The sequence below is a fragment of the Gastrolobium bilobum genome, unplaced genomic scaffold (genome assembly GCF_033153095.1).
Source record: "Gastrolobium bilobum isolate Gb01-03AN ecotype WA unplaced genomic scaffold, APGP_CSIRO_Gbil_v1 utg6672, whole genome shotgun sequence".
Taxonomy (NCBI): Eukaryota; Viridiplantae; Streptophyta; class Magnoliopsida; order Fabales; family Fabaceae; genus Gastrolobium; species Gastrolobium bilobum.
In genome coordinates, this window is record NW_026897529.1 from 322257 (window position 1) to 340084 (window position 17828).

Consider the following 17828-nt stretch of genomic DNA (forward strand, 5'->3'; position numbering starts at 1 on the left):
AACTTCACCAGAGACAATCAGCAAGCATGACGAAATACACATTCAAGCCTTGGAGGAACTATTATTAAGGATCAGAACCACAACACCCAATGGAGGCAACCCATTAACCAGAGACCATTCAACAACAATCAGCAGCAGTATCAGCAAGGTAACAGTAGTGGAACATTTGAACAAAGGAGAAACAACTACGTTTCGTTCCACAGAGATGACCAACGCATTGACACCCTGGAAAATTATGTCAAGGAATATGTCACTAGGAATAATGCAGTGGTCAGGAACATTGAGTCCCATCTGGGGCAGATTGCTGCCAACCTTCAAACCAAAACACCAGGATCACTACCAGGGGACACTGAGGTCCCCTCAACCATTTCTGAAACCCCTTGAGAGGTAAGTACCATGTCTAGCTAAAGACATTAAACTATGCGCTGACTGGGAGGCAACCTAGTAGATACATTTTACTCTCTGACAAAGAGCAAAGTTTTGGGGTGGTTCTCCATAACCACATAGCTCCCAAAAAGGAGGGAACGTCTGATGTTCCTCTCCAAAAAGTCCAAATAAAGTACGTTCCGTTCCAGGAACGTAGTATTGGGGTGGTCCCTGACCACACAATCCCAATATAAAATATATATATATATATATATATATATAGATATATATATATATAGATATAATTATATATTTTGTTAAATGTTCATTTAGATTTATTAAATAATAGGTGATAGGTTAGTACGTTCCCTTTTCCTTATTTAATACTCACTGTTGCATGTTTTCTTATTATTTATTTCAGTTAATTATTTATTTATTAGTTAGGAAAAGACAAAGGGAACGTTCCCTGGGTTAGGAGATAAGAGTGACTGGGACACCTGTCCCTGCTGAGTCACTTAAAAAGATACGCAGCCATATCTATTTGTATTCATTGCAAATCTTGGAAACGCGCGCAGAAAAAGCAACTGTCTCCTTAACCATTAAGACAACTGTGTCCTTTCCTTTTCCCTCTCTCCCACGTCCTGACCTAAACTGTTCCATCTTCTCACACTCATCTCATCAGTAGCTGGTCACCTACTGCTGACCACTCATTCTGTAACGTCCCCATTCTACTACCTCTTCAACCTCCTCTCCTTAACCTCCACGTCCCAGAAACCTTTCATTTTCTCCCCCACAGTCTATTTAAACTCGGTCTCTGATTTCTTCAAGTTCTACTACTTCCATTCAACTCAGAACCCTTTTATCCCTCATGCATTTGTGCCCTAACTCCCTTTCTGAACAAAATGACTAAGCTTTCATTTAAAGTGACCCCTGTAGCCAACCGCGGCGAAGAACCAGAGCTCACTGAACCCACCATTATTCTGTACCCAGAAAGGAACATTTCTCTGCATCAGGACAAAGTGGTTCTGCCTCCATTTGTGAAGAAATCACTGGACAAACTTCGGTGGTTGCTTTTCGCCACTGATGACCGTGAGTTGAACTTGAACTGGGTGGGAGAATTCCTATACCAGATGAGGAGGCTGAAGAGAGGATGCCCCTGACGTGGTCACAGTAAGGGGAAAACAAGTGTCATTTTCCCCTGATGATGTCCAAGAAGTACTCCATCTCCCCACCGTCACCAACTGTCCGTACAAGGAGTACTTGGACAGTAGGGAGGTGTACACATTTCAGAAGGATCTGAAGCTAACAGTAGCTTTTGACAATCCCAACTACTATAAAGGGTCCCTGTGCAAGGGTAGCATGAGGGACATAGCCAGATTCTGGGCACTTTTCGCCAACTCCAACATTACCCCCACCTCTCATGAAGCCTCTTCTAGCTGGGGACTTCAAGTTCAAAATTATTGCATCATCAAGCACATCCATTTTGATGCAGTAACCCTCATCTACAACAGCTTGAAGAGGGACATCAAGAAGACCAAGCTCTTCTTCCCTTGCCTCATCACCAAGCTCTGCAGGAAAGCTGGTGTAGAGGAACACCTTGATGATAGCACAAGGGTGCTATCCATCATTGATGCTAAGACCTGGAACGGTCTTAGGAGCACCTACATTGACACCACCCAACCTATTCCTGCTAATCTCAGACGCTCCCCCACCGGTGATGATGAAGAGAAAACCCCTGTGGTCTCACAGAAGAAGGCCACCAAGCCCACTCCTTCAAAATCCTTCTCTTCTTCACACGTTCCAGCAAGGAGAACTGTCCCTCCTCCCACCAAGGTAAAGAATGATGCCCCTGTTGCTACTGATGGCAAACAGGGCAAGAAGAAATCTTCTGCCAAACCTCCCCCAAGAAAGGGGCAACGTTCAAGTCAGAGGATAAAGAGGTTCCTCAACAGCAATAGGCCAGAAGAAGCATCCTCTGCAAAGCCTATCACCCTCTCTGACAAGGAGGAGGAGAGTGAAGACAATGAGCCTTTGGAGAAAACCTGAACGCTGGCAGAATGTCAGCAACCAAACCAGCTGCCAAGGAGACGTCCCCAAGCATCTCAGACTCTACGTTTTCTGACATTCCGTCCCCACCACCTGTTCACTCTCCACCAAGAAAAATCACCCACAACCCTCTCCTAGGCAGCAACAAGGTGAGGGAAGAACAGAAAAAGAAGCAGCATCTGCTGCAAAGACATCAGTGGCTGAGAAAGAGGCTCAGCCACAGAAGAAAAATGACAAAGGAAAGGGGATTCTCATAGAATCCCCTAAGAAGAAAGCAAAGATAACAGGCCCCAGGCAGATCAAAATGGGAGGTCCTTTGTCATTTCCTGTCATCCGTCCCGATACATCAGGGGAAGAAGCTCTTGCCAGAGCTTTGGCAGAAGAAGAAGGGATGGCAATTCCTCCACTAATGGAGGAACAAGCTGTGACCATGCCCTCATCATCTAGACCACCAGTGGATGAACCTAGCACAGCACCCGTTATGCCTTCTGTTGTTGGCAATAACCAGCAGAAAAAGCAACCTACTTCCTCCCCCTACTGCAGCAATCCCCATCGCAGCTAGAAGAAAATCACAAATTGGGATTGCTGAAATCTTTGAAATGCTGGGGGAGAAATTAGAAAAATGGTTGCCAGCCAAGAAGTCTATTCCCCAACTTGACATGACAAGCACCAATGCAGAGCTGCAGGCTCTAAGGGACGGACTGGCACAGCTTTCCTCTGCCTTCAACACCTTTCAGGAACAGCAGAAGGAGGAGAGAGAACAACAACTCAGCACCATAAAAACAGCCATCAAGGAAGCCAGTGCTGCATCCTATGAATCAACACTCCAAGCAGTCCAAGGAGAAATTGCTAAAGCAGCTAACTCCCTAATCCTTTCCAACTCTCTGCGCAACCACACAGCAGAGCTCTTACTCAACAGGCTCGTCTCCAAACAAGCTGAAGAACGTAAGGAAACCAAAGAAGCCATCAGGGCCTTTGGAACGTACCTGGAGAGGAGAATTTATGAGTTGGAAATGAGACTGCTGGATGTTGAAAAACAAGTCATCCATTTTCGCACTGGCAGAACCATGATGAGGTCCACCATCAACTCCCTGGTTGCAATCATCAGCAATCTACTAAAGGATGCTGAAAAATGGCTCCCTGTAAATGAAGTCCGCAGATTGCAAGACCTACTCAGGAGAAGACCATTAACCCAGGAGGAAGTTGATGAAGCCAAAGAAGCTAAAGCTGAAAAGAGAAACCCTTGGGACAGGAGACCTCCACAATAAAAAGGAGAAACCCTCTTATTTATCTTAGCTTAGTTTGTTTTCAATTCTATTTTTAATTTAGTTTATTTTCATTCCCTTGTAATTAATATTTTTGAAATAGAAAAGACCTTTTTGTGATCAAATTGTTTGGTATATGCATGCATTTCAGTTATAGTATTAAGACTGCCCAATTCTTTTGGATTAACTAACTTACATGAAACACAAAGTCACTGACTAATCATGCTTGTTCTTTCTTTGAGTACTTGAAAATAGAAACAGTGCAGGGAATTTAATCCTCAGATTTTTGAAAGAAGTTGATCTGTGTGAACTCAAACTGGTAAGGAACGAAAAAATGCCAAACACCTACTTCTGAGAGCATTCCTGAGGTGTAACCACAATGAAACTTCTCAGCTTGCCTTAATACTGTAAGTACTGCTGAAGACAGATGAATTCTGCTGTCAAGGATCAAAAAAGAATCACACACTCACCTCACCTCCATCATACACCATCTGGTCAATCAGAAAGAACAAGGAACGTACTCAACAATGAACAAAAAAGGGACAGAAGAAAAACAAAGAAAAAGGGGAACAACCATTCAAAAGAATTCAAAAAAAAACCAGAAAACCTTCCTCCAAAGGGGGAAAAAGGTTCAAGAAAAGGTGTTCCCTCAAAACAGAAAATGTCCAAGTTCAAAGGCACAAAACCTAAACGTTCCTTGATCCTACAAATCAGACCACCACTTCTTCCACAATTCCATACACTTACCCATGAGTGGACAGAGCAAACACCAACCCATGAGTGACAGAGCAAACACCAACCCATGAGTGACAGAGCAAAAACACTTCTTCCACAAATCTAAAGAATCACATCCAGGAATGGACAGAGTAAACACCAACCCATGAGTGACATTGAGACAAAAGATCAGCAACCTTCTCTTATCTGGGGACAGAATCCTTTTACTGTTTACTATGGAGAGTAGTTCATTTTCTGAAAAGTTCATGGTTGCTCACTGGCTCAAGTTCCTTTCTGTTATGCTATTCTTTTAAATTGGGAAGACCAATACAATATTCCTGAGTTGTTTGAAGACAACCAACAGTTTAGTTTTGGGGTGTTTGATGGGACGTAAATTCTTTCCTATCTAAGCCCATTTTGATGGCAAAATACCATACGTTCCCTCATCTGATGAGCAACTTCAGCATAAAATCACTTGTTTTACACATTTGTGACAAAAACACAGTGGAGGAACAGATGGTAATGTATTCCTTTAAAATATATTAAAAGGGGAACGGACTTAGACGCATTTAATGCACCTGCTCCATTCATTTAATGCTTCTGAACACTTTGCAGGTAACATAGAGTTAAAGACTTCTAAAAAGCAAGGCGTAAAGAGCAGAGAATCAAGAGTTCTCATTGGCTGAAAACAGAAGCAAAACATGGGAAGGTCTGCAGACAACGGCTAATCATCACCAAATCTTGTTCCATTCAGCAATTCACGCAAGCTTCACACTTTGCTGCCATAGTCCCGTCCTCTCATTCAAGCAACTAGTTCCGAAGGAATTATAGTCTTGTCACTCCTCTTCCAGCTATAAATAGGACCATCCTCACACAAAAACATCATCGAATCCTGGAGGGTTTGTAGTCCGAAAGGAAGAGATCACTTAGTAGTAGTTAGTAACTTAGTTTAATTTTAAGTTGTAACTGTAGTTAAGTGACAACCCCTCTTCTCTTCTTTGTAAACAACCATCAAGACTCCTCACGAGCAAATACCCATCTTTCTCCATTTCCTGTTTCTTTTTGTAAACTGTCTTTTAAATTACTATAAGTGTTTTTCTCTTCATTTCAATCGTTATCTCTTGACTGAATCTCAGGTCTATGTGATTTCAGTTGAGAATAATTATGTTTAAACTATCAGCCATGAGCTGAACTATCTGTGGAACGGATAAACTGTGAAACTCTTAAAGAACTGTTTTCAAAACTCTTGACCGAAGCTTTTTGTATATCTTTGGCTAAGTAAGCTATATTCATTGTGCACCAATGGAAATCGGGTACATACTGAGAAAGGAACTTCCATAAGAAAGGGATTTCAGACAGCTTAGCCATTGGGGGAAGGTAGATATCATGGCAAAAACGCTACTGGTCACCTTAGGAATAAGGGGCCAACTCGTCCATTTTAAGGTTCTGAACTAAGTACCTGTTGGAGTCAAGGGAGCTATAGGAATATGGAAACTTGTGAGCCATCTAGACCATGAGCTGAGGAATCAGAGTTGGCAGGCAAAGAAACTGGGACAAAGTCGAAAGGTGCTAAGTCTTGAGCAGAGAAAACAACCCCTTTAAGAGTGAAGCAGTGAATCTGTTCCTTCTGTTAAACTGTTTTAACCACCACCCTGTTGTCTCTTGATTATAGTTATTTTTGTTTTAGTAGTTTTTATTTTATTTAGTACTTATAAAAACTCCAATGATTATTATCTCACCTTCTTCTAAACAGGAAGGATCACATACATAACGCAGCGAGCAACTGTTTGCCATCAGATTGAACCTACTATTCCTGAGGAACGTTGTCAAGACAGTAGGAAACGATTGACCAGACAGTTCATTTACTAACTTTTCTTCTCATTTTCATTCTTTATAAATAGCGATAAAACAATAATTAGCACTCTATCCTCGTGGGAACGATAATTTGGGCATTAATACTCCCTTTATTACTTGATGCGTGCACTTGCGCACTTGGGTTTGAACTAAAGGACGAATCTGTGTTCCGCAAGAACAGAGGAACATCCCCTATTAAAACTTATATTTTTTCACCATCAGCAAACCATCCAACAACATACTTATTCTATTTTATTTTATTTAAAATAAATAGTACAATATAGGCCGACCTTTAGGCTTATAGGTCAGGCCTTGTGAAAGTGGGCCTACAGTCTATTTATTAAACAAGTTTTTTCAAGGTCTAAGCCCGACATATTTTATGAAATATACTAGGTCAGATCTAGCCTGACGTAGGCCGAGTCGTAGGCCCTTGTAAGCCGGCCCAGCCCAGTTTCACCCCTAGCGGCAACCACTGTCATCGCCATCGCCACCGCCGCCACCACCAGCACCATCACCAACCATCACCACCATCACCGCAGCCACTGCCGTCACCACCACCACTATGCTGTCACCACCACTATGCCATCACCACCACCGTCACAACCACTACCATCACCACCACCACGCCACTATGCCACCACCATCGCCACCATTATCACCACCATCACCGCAGCCACTGCCGTCACTACCGCCGCCACCACCACCACACCATATGAAAAGAAAATTGATGATCCGAAATTTTTTTATGCTTAATAGTAATTATTTTTTATTATATTATTTGTTGTGTTATCAAACACAATTCTCTTTCTTAGAATAAAAATATAACATGTTATCAAACATATTTTTTTTTAGAAACTATTCCAAGGCACAGAAATAGAAAAGAATTGTTTCTTTTCAGAAACAGTGTCAGAGAACAGAATGATTGTCATGCACACTCGATATATGAATGCTAAAATAAGAGGAGAAAGGGAAAAAAAATAAAATCAACATTTATAAGATTAGTAGAGGCAAGACACAAAGCTTCACATTCAAAATACAAAAAAGGGAATTCTCTTTTTTCATGAATGATACTTTTCAATGTTAAAATTTCACATAGTTTTATCATATGAAAATTTTGTGCTTACATCTTTTTTAATAAATATTCAGAGATTTTTACCTATATATTTGATATGTATAAAGAAGAAAATAGACACAATTTTCACATAAAAATGCCCGATTCGCAGCTATGTTATTTTGGTAAAAGAAGTTTTAAATATATTTTTGTTACTTTTGTTACTGTCTGTATATAACATTTATTTATAATTTAATTTTTATACAAAAACAGTTATTAATTTAGTTCTATAAGTTAATTATTTACGAAATTTGTCCTTTCAGTTAGACGTCATTGTTATAGCAAAAAGAGATTAATACGGTGTGATTACAAATTATATAAACTAAATTGAAAAATAATATTTATAGAACGTATAATTTTCGCGCTACCAACATTGTAATAATTTTGTTTTTATATATACGCAATATTTTTTAAATATATGCAATCTACTTTATATTATTATTACTTTAACAGAGAATGTTAGAATACTAATAAACAATAAGAATCAAAATAGAAATCTAAGGAATAAATAGTTTTTCATATAAAAACAAATTAAAAAAAGGTTTCATTGAAAATATTATAATGTAAATGATAAAGAAAGTATAAAAGGTCAACAGACATGCCTTATTTTCTCATGTTTGTCTGTTTTGTGCGAATCTTTTCAGAAAATCATCATGTCTAGCCTAAACTTGTTCGGCGAATGTTGGGCCTTTACTATTTATCTTTATGAAGACATATCAGAATTTTATATAGTAATGAAAACCAATGAGCTGTAATCATATTATATCTAGACAATATGGAGACTTATACTTAGAAGCTAGATTAAAATGAGAATTATATATTGTAAAACTTTTGTAACCTTAAGTAATTAGGAATGTAATATATGTATAAGACTGATGTAAAATAATTTAGGACGTAGACTTTATTATATATAAAATATTTAGAATGTAAAAAATTATGTACTCGTTCACTTCCATGTACAAATAATGAAGGATAACTAGTTAATCTTTTTAAATTTATTGTCCTTTATATTTATTTTTATTAGTATTAAAATATAATTTAAGAAACAATATAATATTCTCTATACTAATTAATTATAGAGGATGTATTATATCAAAAAAAAAATTATATAGGATGTTATTACATGATCAGTGCGGAAAATGTATCAGAGTCTTAGCAAGGACCCGGTAAGAACCCGGTGCGGTCTAAAGACATACGAGCATTTTCCCAATGTTTTTTTTTGTATAAGTATGAAAGTTAACAAGACAAAAACAAGCTACTCAGGTCTGGGTTCTCCTACACCCAGACAGTCATCTAAAAGCAAATCACTACATCCAACAGGAGGATTTCTATACCAAACTACGTTCCAATCCAATTCAGGAGCATGACCAGCCAACCAATCAGCAACTTTATTCCCTTCTCTGTGAGTGTGGGATAATTCCACCTTCCAGTTCCTCTCAAGAGCTTGCTTAATTCTGATTATCAACATATGACAGGGATGAAACTCAGGGCTTCCATGGAATCTGTCTCCAAAACCACCTGTTGATAGCCCATTTCCCAGGCCCATTCCAATCCAGTAACCATACCCCAAACTTCAGCCAACAACATATTCCCACATCCAATCCTCTTTGAGAAGCCAGCAATCCATTCCCCAACATAGTTCCTAATTACACCCCCACAGCTAATTGAAGCTCCCTTATTGAGACATGCTCCATCCGAGTTGATTTTGATCCAATTAGGAGAGAGATGTTTCCAAAAAATACTAACCTTTTTTCTCCTTTCAGGAAGGAGACCAGCTTTCAACAGCATGTTATCAGTCACCATTAAATCCTGAACAAATTTTGAAGCTTTGTAAACTATATCTATGGGATGGTTTCTAGAATTATTGAAGATAAAGCTGTTTCTTTCCTGCCATATTAACCAACACATGACACCAAAGAATCTCCTCCAATCCAAGTTGGTTTTCTTCCTGTTTAAATTCTCTTCAATCCACTCTTTGAATCCACCAGTGTTGGAGTATCTAACATTCCTTCCCTTACAGCATATCCTCCAAATTTGTTGGGTTCAACCACACTCTCTGAATATATGATTACAATCTTCCACGGGGTTATTGCATCTACTACAGCTGGCATCAGCATATAAGCTCATTCTATTTCTTCTTTCATTTGTGAGTAAGTTCCCACCAATCAATAACCAGAGAAAAGCCTTGACTCTTTGGGGGCCCTCCCAATCCCAGGCTAGATACCACTTAGTGAAATCATTTCTAGTCAGAGGAGGAATTAAAGAATCATAAGCTGATTTCACTGTGAACATACCTGTTGAAGAGTGGTTCCACATTACCAAGTCAGCTCCATTAGCATCAGAGGGAGGATGAATATTTTCAATGATTCTGATGGCCTCATCTTCAAGGAATTGGTCAAATTTGGACCATTGTCAGCTTCCCTCTTTATCCCCATCCGGAACTGGTTTTTTCACCCCATCAATAAGCTGTCCCACACTAGGAACCCATCTATCCCACCAAAACTTTATATTGTACCTATTACCAATACAGATCCTTGAGCCATTCTGAATACAGCTCCAGTTCTTACAAATTCCCTTCCAAGTACTGGATCCATTCCTATCTTCTTTCAGAACAGGCATAAGGTCACTACTCACCTTATATTTGCTTCGAAGGATTTTAGCCCACAAGGTGTCTTTATTAGTCAACATTCCATATCCAATTTTCATGGAGAAGGCTTTGTTCACTATTCTATGGTCTCTAAATCCTAGCCATCCTTCCTCCTTGGATCTACAAACACTGCTCCAATTAACCAGGTGAATCTTCTTTTTATCAGAGTTTGATCCCCAAATAAAATTCCTGGTCAGTTTCTCAACCTCTTTATAGACGTTCACAGGAATGATGGTTGATTGCATTGTATAAGCTGGGAGGGCCTCCAAGACAGACTTAGCCAAGGTGATTCTCCCAGCCAAAGAGAGAGTAGACTGGTTCCATGAAGAAAGTCTATTATGCACCCTTTCCATTACATTAATGAGAGAGTTCCTAGAGGCTCTTTTATGACTCAGGTTGACACCAAGGTACTTGCCCAAATAATTAGTAATCCCCACTCCAAGTTTTTCACCAATCTCATGAGCTCTAGTTGCACCCACATTGCTTAAAAACATAACTCTCAGCTTGTTTGCACTGATTTTCTGTCTTGATGCCGCAGAGAACAGCTTCAGCACCTGATTGATCATAAAAGCTTGATCCATAGTTGCTTCTGCACATAATATGATGTCATCTGCAAAAAATAAATGGGATAAAGGGGGAGCCCTCTTATTCAGGAAGATAGGCTTCCAAGCCTTAGAGTCCACAGCTAGATGAATTAGGTGGGCTAGCCTCTCAACACACAGCACAAAGAGGTAAGGAGATAATGGGTCTCCTTGTCTAATACCTCTCTTTGGTTCGAAATCCCTGGTTAATCCTCCATTCCACAACAGATTCATTTTGCTGGTGGCTATACAATTGTAGATGAGATCAGTGAGACTGTTGTTGATACCTATTTCCTCCAAAGTCTCCTTGATAAAACTCCAGCTAAGCCTATCATAGGCCTTCTCCAAATCCACTTTCAGCATCATCCACCCCTTATTCCTTTTTTTCTTTCTCATGGAATAGACCACTTCCTGAGCTATGATGATATTATTAGCACTTTGTCTCCCTTTTATAAAACTGCACAGATTGGGAGCCACCATCTGAGGCATAAATTCCTTAAGCCTCTCAGTTATGATCTTTGTAACAGTCTTGTAAACTACATTACAAAGGCTTATAGGTCTAAAGTCCTTCATACCCTCTGGACTCTTTTTCTTGGGAATAAGGCACACCAGTGTTTTATTGACCTCCTCCACCTTCTTCAGGTTCATAAAAATCTCAGAAACTAACTTACAGACAGAGTCTCCCACTATATGCCAGTGAGATTGGAAGAAAACAACCTGTAATCCATCAGGCCCATGGGCTTTAAATTTTCCCATTCTGAAAATAACCTTCCGGATCTCTTCAAGAGAGGGAGTTCTGGACATAACTTCCTTCTCTTTATTGCTTAGACCAGGGAAGAGACCTTTCACAGGAAAGTCTTCTAGCTCCTCCTCATCCGCAGCAAAAAGATTTTCAAAATACTTCACAGCCATATTGATTAGGTCTTCTTTGTCAGCCACCCAATTTCCTTCATCATTTTTAAGAGCAACAATTCTGTTATGCCTCCTCCTTGCAACTGTAGATGAATGAAAAAACCTAGTGTTTTTGTCTCCATACTTAAGCCAATGACATCGGGATCTTTGAAACCAAGCTAACTCCTCCCTCACAAGAATCTCCTGAAGTTCCATCCATAAGCTTCTTTGAAGAATCTCCATACTATGGTCATACAAGCCAGATTTATAGCTGTCAATGCCATTAAGTCTAGTATAGATTTTATTTTTCTTTTTGATATTCATCCTATAAACATTATGATGCTAATCTTTAGCCTTCATTTCAAACAACCTCCTAGCATTATTCCAATCAGGTTGATTGCTCCAGCTATCCCTCATCACTTCCTCAAAGCCTTCCACTATCATCCAGGAAGCCAAGAATCTAAATGGTTTATCCTTATCTTCCATCTTATAAACCTGATCCTGAATTAATAGGATAGGTCTATGATCTGAGTTAAAATAGGGCAGATGAGATAGGATGTTATTAGGCCAACTTAGATTCCAAGCCTTATTCGAACAAGCTCTGTCGAGTCTTTCCTGGAGTTTACCCCTCTTCCATGTAAAGTCTAGACCTTTGAAACCAATGTCACTAATATCACAGCTAAATAAGCATTCCTGCATATCATTTAGGCTACTCCAGCAGACCTCCTTACCCCCAATCTTTTCAGAAGCATTCAAAACTGAATTGAAGTCTCCTAAAACCAGCCAAAGGCCATCAGTCTCCTGAGCAATGCTCTCCAGATTCAACCACAAAGTTTGTCTCTCCAGTCTTCTTGGACTACCATAAACAAAAGTGATAAACTCAGATTTCATCCCTTGATGCTGGCTTGACTTGTCTCTTCCACTGGACTACAACATCCAACTAACAATTCTTTAATTCTGCTTTTCTGTTTACTTCCTAAATCAGGACCTCCCCCATAGCATTGGGAGGTAGATTTTCCACTTCTTCCTTTTTATGACCGTAAGGCTCACTGATAACTCATATTTTGTTACACTTATTTATTACTCTTGGTTGGTATTTTTATGATTTATTTGAATTAAATAAAGGTCTTTTGGGTCAATTCACTATTCTAGATTTTAGTTGGGTTTAATTGATTTTCGTCATAATTTTCCAGATTTACACTACTTTTGTATTTTGACCATATCTCACTCTACAAATGTCCGATTGACTCCGTTCTTGTTGCTATTTCAGCTAACAGATAGGGCTGCAATCGCTATTTCAGCTACTGAAGCCCAATTCGGACGGGAAGATGGTAGAAACTTGATCTCAAGATGACGTGTTTTGCTGGAATTTTATTTTGACGTTTGGACTTGTAATTCACATTAGGACCCAATGTGTTTAGGGCCCAAGGCCATGTTTTATTTTATTGTTTTATTTTTTATTTAGCTTTTCTTTTATGTTTTGGCTGAAGCGGTAAAACCCTAGCCGTCCTGCGTGACGGCTATTTAAGGGAGACTCTAGGAAACCCTTCGGCAGTGAGTGTTTACAACAGAAAAGTATTTTCTCTGAAGCGTTCTTCGCGTTCTTCATCTTTTTCTTCTTCTTCTTATTTCAATTATGCTTACCTTAGCCATGCGAGGTTAAGAACCTTTTAATCAACCTAAGGGTAATGGATTCCATGGATTAGTCTTGAGGGTCTGCGTTTATTTCAAATCAGTTTTCATTTCCCTTCCAAACTCAGATTGATATCGTGCGATCGTGGATATTCAATCTGAGGTTCGCGATTGCGATTATGGAAAGGGATTAATCATCAGATTTGATGATTAGGTTGATTGACCCTATGACCTTAAATCAAGCGGGCTGATACTCTGCGATTGTATGAGTAGAAGCATCGTCTTTGATCAAATGCTAAGCGATCGCTTAGAGAGGGTTGTCAATTGGAAATAAGGATTCTGATCCGATTGACAAATCAATCACGATTCTGATATTTTCTTATCCGAGGAAAGACTTCCATGGATCCCAAACCTTAGGTTGGTTAATTTTTAATTACGAATTTTTATTCCAAATTTATATTCTGCCTTTTTAATTATTGAATCAAAATCAAAACCCCCTTTTAATTTTCTGTTCTCATAAGCGATTTTAACCAAAACAATTTCCTTGAGAGACGACTTAGGGTTTCCACTTTACTGCAAATTTTCTGAACCCTAATTAAAGAATTAATTTTTAATTTGCGCGAGTTCGACAGCTCGTGTCAAATTTGGCGCCGTTGCCGGGGAGATTGCATCGGTCTAAATCGTTTTCTGATTCTTGATCATCTTCTTTTTCATCTTCATCTTCTTTTTCTTTAATTTTCGTTTCTGAAAAAAAAAATTCAAAAAAAAAAATTCAAAAAAAATTTATGTCTTATCTTACGTTTTGTGATTTTACTACTGTATGCTTTGCCTATGATGCATGACTAGGAGTAATACCAGTGTTGATGATTTATATGCATATGACCCTGAGATAGAGAGATCATTGCATGCTGCTAGTAGAGCTCGTAGGTTGACTTACAGTAGAGCTGTTCCTGAGCATACCTTAGAGTCTGTTGAGTCTATCGAGTCTGTTTGTTCGAGTCCTTTACATAGTGTTTATTCATTTGGTCATTTATTTGATTCTGAAATCATGGGTGATAGAACACTTAAGCAATTGGCTGCTCCTAATGTTGATAATGAGCAGCCCTTGTGTATTCGTTATACTAATCCTGTTGTACCTTTTGAGCTTAAGTCTAGACTAATACACTTGCTACCCAAGTTTCATGGTCTTGCAGGTGAGGATCCCCACAAACATCTGAAGGAATTTCATATAGTCTGCAACACTATGAAGCCAACAGGGATGGATGAGGAACAAATCAAGTTGCGTGCTTTCCCTTTCTCTTTGGACAGTGGAGCTAAGGACTGGTTGTACTACCTGCCACCTTCCTCTATTGTAAGCTGGAATGACATGGCCAGATTGTTTCTGGAGAAATTCTTCCCTTCATCCAGGGCCACTTCAATCAGAAAGGAGATCAGTGGCATAAGGCAAGCTAATGGGGAGAACATGCATGAGTATTGGGAGCGATTTAAAAGGCTTTGTTCAAGCTGCCCACACCATCAAATTCCAGACAATCTCCTGCTTGTTTACTTCTATGAAGGGCTGCTGCCTATGGATGGGAACCTTCTGGATGCAGCTAGTGGAGGAGTCCTGAGCAATAAAACACCTAATGAGGCCAAGGAGCTGATTGCTGAGATAGCTGCTAATGCTCAACAATTTGGCACTAGAGCAAGCAGCAGTGCAGTGTTCCAAGTGCAAACTTCTCCAATGCAAAATCCAATAGTGGCAGCAGCAGGAGCATCAAGCACAGATAACCAGAGAATAGAGAACAGGCTTGATGAGTTGACATCAATGGTGAGGCAGTTGGCAGTGACACAGACAGTGCAACCTTCTGCTCAACAGACAAACAACCCGTGTGGCATCTGCTGTGATCCTTCTCATCCCACGGATGCTTGTCCTTCCTTACATGACAGCGGTTCCCAAGTTGACCAGTCTGTTGCTGCAGTTTTTCCTGAAAATCCACAGCACCAGCAGCAGCAGCAAAATAATCCATTCTCCAACACTTACAATCCTGGCTGGAAGAATCATCCCAACCTCATATGGAACCAGAATCAGCAAAATGCTCCATATCAGAGTCAACAAAATTTACCATTCCAGCAGAGGCAGCAGTTTGTGCCTCCACAACAGAGGCAAAATTTTCAACAATTTGCCCCTCAACAGCCAATGCAGCAGCAGCCACCAGTGCAGCAGCAAGCTAGTAGCAATGGCCCTTCTTTGGAGGATTTAATGAAACAGATGGCCACTAGCAATCTGCAGTTCCAGCAGAGGACTGAGTCTTCCATTCAGAATCTGCAAACACAGATTGGCCAACTTGCAACATCAATGAGTCAGAATCAACAAGCAAGTGGTAGCTCCCTTCCATCACAGACAGTTCCAAATCCAAAGGGAACCGGCAATGTTAGTGCCATCTCTCTGCGGTCTGGCAAGCAACTGGAGGAACCAAACCAATCTGCTGTTAAGTCATCTCAAGGAGGTGACACTGGTTCAAGGAAGCAAAATACTAATACTTCTGATGTCCACATCCCGTTACCTTTTCCTCAAAGAGCCACTCAGTCTAAAAAGCAAGCAGCAAAAGCTCAAGATAAAGAGATTCTTGACACCTTCAGAAAAGTAGAGGTCAATATCCCACTCTTGGATGCGATTCAGCAAATTCCAAGATATGCTAAGTTTCTGAAGGAGTTATGCACCAACAAGAGGAGGCTAAAAGGAGATGAACGAGTCAGCGTCAGCCAGAATGTGTCAGCACTCATCCAGCCCATGCCTAAGAAGTGCCACGATCCAGGGACATTTACTATCCCATGCATTATTGGAAATTCTATTTTTCATGATTGTATGTTAGACTTAGGAGCATCCATTAATGTTATGCATAAATCTGTGTATAAGTCTCTTGGTCTTGGTCCCTTGCGTGCTACTGGTATTGTTATTCAGTTAGCCAACAGGAGTAGTGTTCATCCTTCTGGTGTAGTTGAAGATATATTAGTTAGGGTGAACAATCTGATTTTTCCTGCTGATTTCTATGTCTTAGGGATGGAGGGTGAGATTCCTAGTAGTACAATTATACTTGGTAGACCTTTCATGAAAACTGCTAGGACTAAGATAGATGTGCATGCTGGTACTCTTTCCTTAGAATTTGGTGATAGCATGGTTAATTTTAATATTTTTGATGTCATGAAATTTCCTAGGGAAGAGCATTCTATTTTCTATATGGATGTAATTGATGAAATGATGGATGATATCTCTACTGACTTAACTGCTGAATATCCAGAATTATCATCATTACTTGATTCTGCTCTGTCATGTGATTGTACTGATAGTAGTAACTGTACTGCTTGTGCTGAGATAGCTTTGTGTTGTTCTGATTTTAATCATGTATTGAATGATGATTTGCACAGTGGTTCTGCATTGGTGTTGAATTCTGAGTTGCCTGTTGAAATTATTGAAGGTTCTATTTCTGAGAATTTGATTGCAGGCATAGATGTTAATGTGTTTTCTGCAGAACCTGCACCCACTAGACTTCTCCCATCCACTGAGCAACCACTTAAGTTGGAAGTGAAGGATCTACCTGACCATCTGAAGTATGCATATCTGGAGGAAAATGAGCAGTTACCTGTGATAGTGGCCAAGACCCTTCTACCTGAGTCGGAGGAAAAGCTTCTGACATTGCCGATACAGGCCGACATCATTTATCCCATTTCAGATAGCTGGTGGGTCAACCCGTTTCAAGTGGTTCCCAAGAAGTCTAGAGTGACTGTAATGGCAAATCCAAAAAATGAACTGGTTCCAGCAAGAGCTCAGAACAGTTTGAGAGTCTGCTTGATGCTGTTTATTCTCCTTAGGGAGTTCAGGGAGTTCTCTTCCCTCTTTTTCTTTTCTTTCTGTTATTTGCATTTTCTTCTTTCTTTCTGTTATTTGCATCTTCTTCTTTCTTTTCGTTTTTGATTTTTCATAGGAGATTTTCCTTTTCTTTCTGGTAATTATTGAGTGGTACACGGAGAAGACATAGATCACAGTGTTTGATAGCATAATCTGTTAGGCTTTGATCTCGATTCTTGGATTACAACTACCTGTTGATTGATTCTGTGTTGTTGATTGCATGACTTGGTTTACCCTTGTGAGGTTTTGAGCCCGCATACATGGCATATCTTCTGGCCATGCTTTCTTTCTTGTGTGTTTCTGCTCTTGATTGTTGTCCTCTAGAACTTGCTCTTGTTCTTTTTGAAACTGCATTTTTCACTTGCATGCATGAATATGATTGAGGCATTCTTTCTTTTCTGTACCCACTGTAGCCAGATAGTCATCCCTTCTATTATTATCCCTTGTTGAGCCCCTTTGAGCCTTTATATCTTTTATTTCTTAAGCCGCATTACAAGCCTAAGTGAAAAAACCAATTAATTCCACGCCCTGGAGTTTTACTGAGCATTGGTTTCATTGTGATGTTGTGTTTAAGTGTGGGGGTTTGCCCGAGACGGACAAAAGTTTAAGTGTGGGGGGTGACCATCTGATTCATTTCTGCTATGTGGTTTTACTTCTTCAAAAATTGAGAGAAAAATTGAGAGCATCTTGTGAGGAACCATTTTTGTGCAGTTAGCAGTTGCAGTTGAAGTTAGCAGGTCTTGTGATTTGAGATTAGGGAATTTTTGTCCTGATTGATTTACCTGTGGAAGACTTGTGATCTTTGTATATTTTCTGTATGCTTCATAGTTGT

The 17828-nt window shown here is 39.7% G+C and overlaps 1 protein-coding gene across 1 annotated transcript; it reads left to right on the forward strand.

Annotated features, from left to right (window-relative positions):
• Positions 1 to 14155: 14155 nt before the first annotated feature.
• On the forward strand, positions 14156 to 16930 carry LOC133307724 (uncharacterized; the record flags this gene model as incomplete). The annotated part of the gene is made up of 2 exons (XM_061508276.1): positions 14156 to 15304; positions 15491 to 16930. Coding segments are annotated over exons 1-2 (2589 nt in total), but the record flags the coding sequence as incomplete, so codon positions are not given.
• Positions 16931 to 17828: the final 898 nt, after the last annotated feature.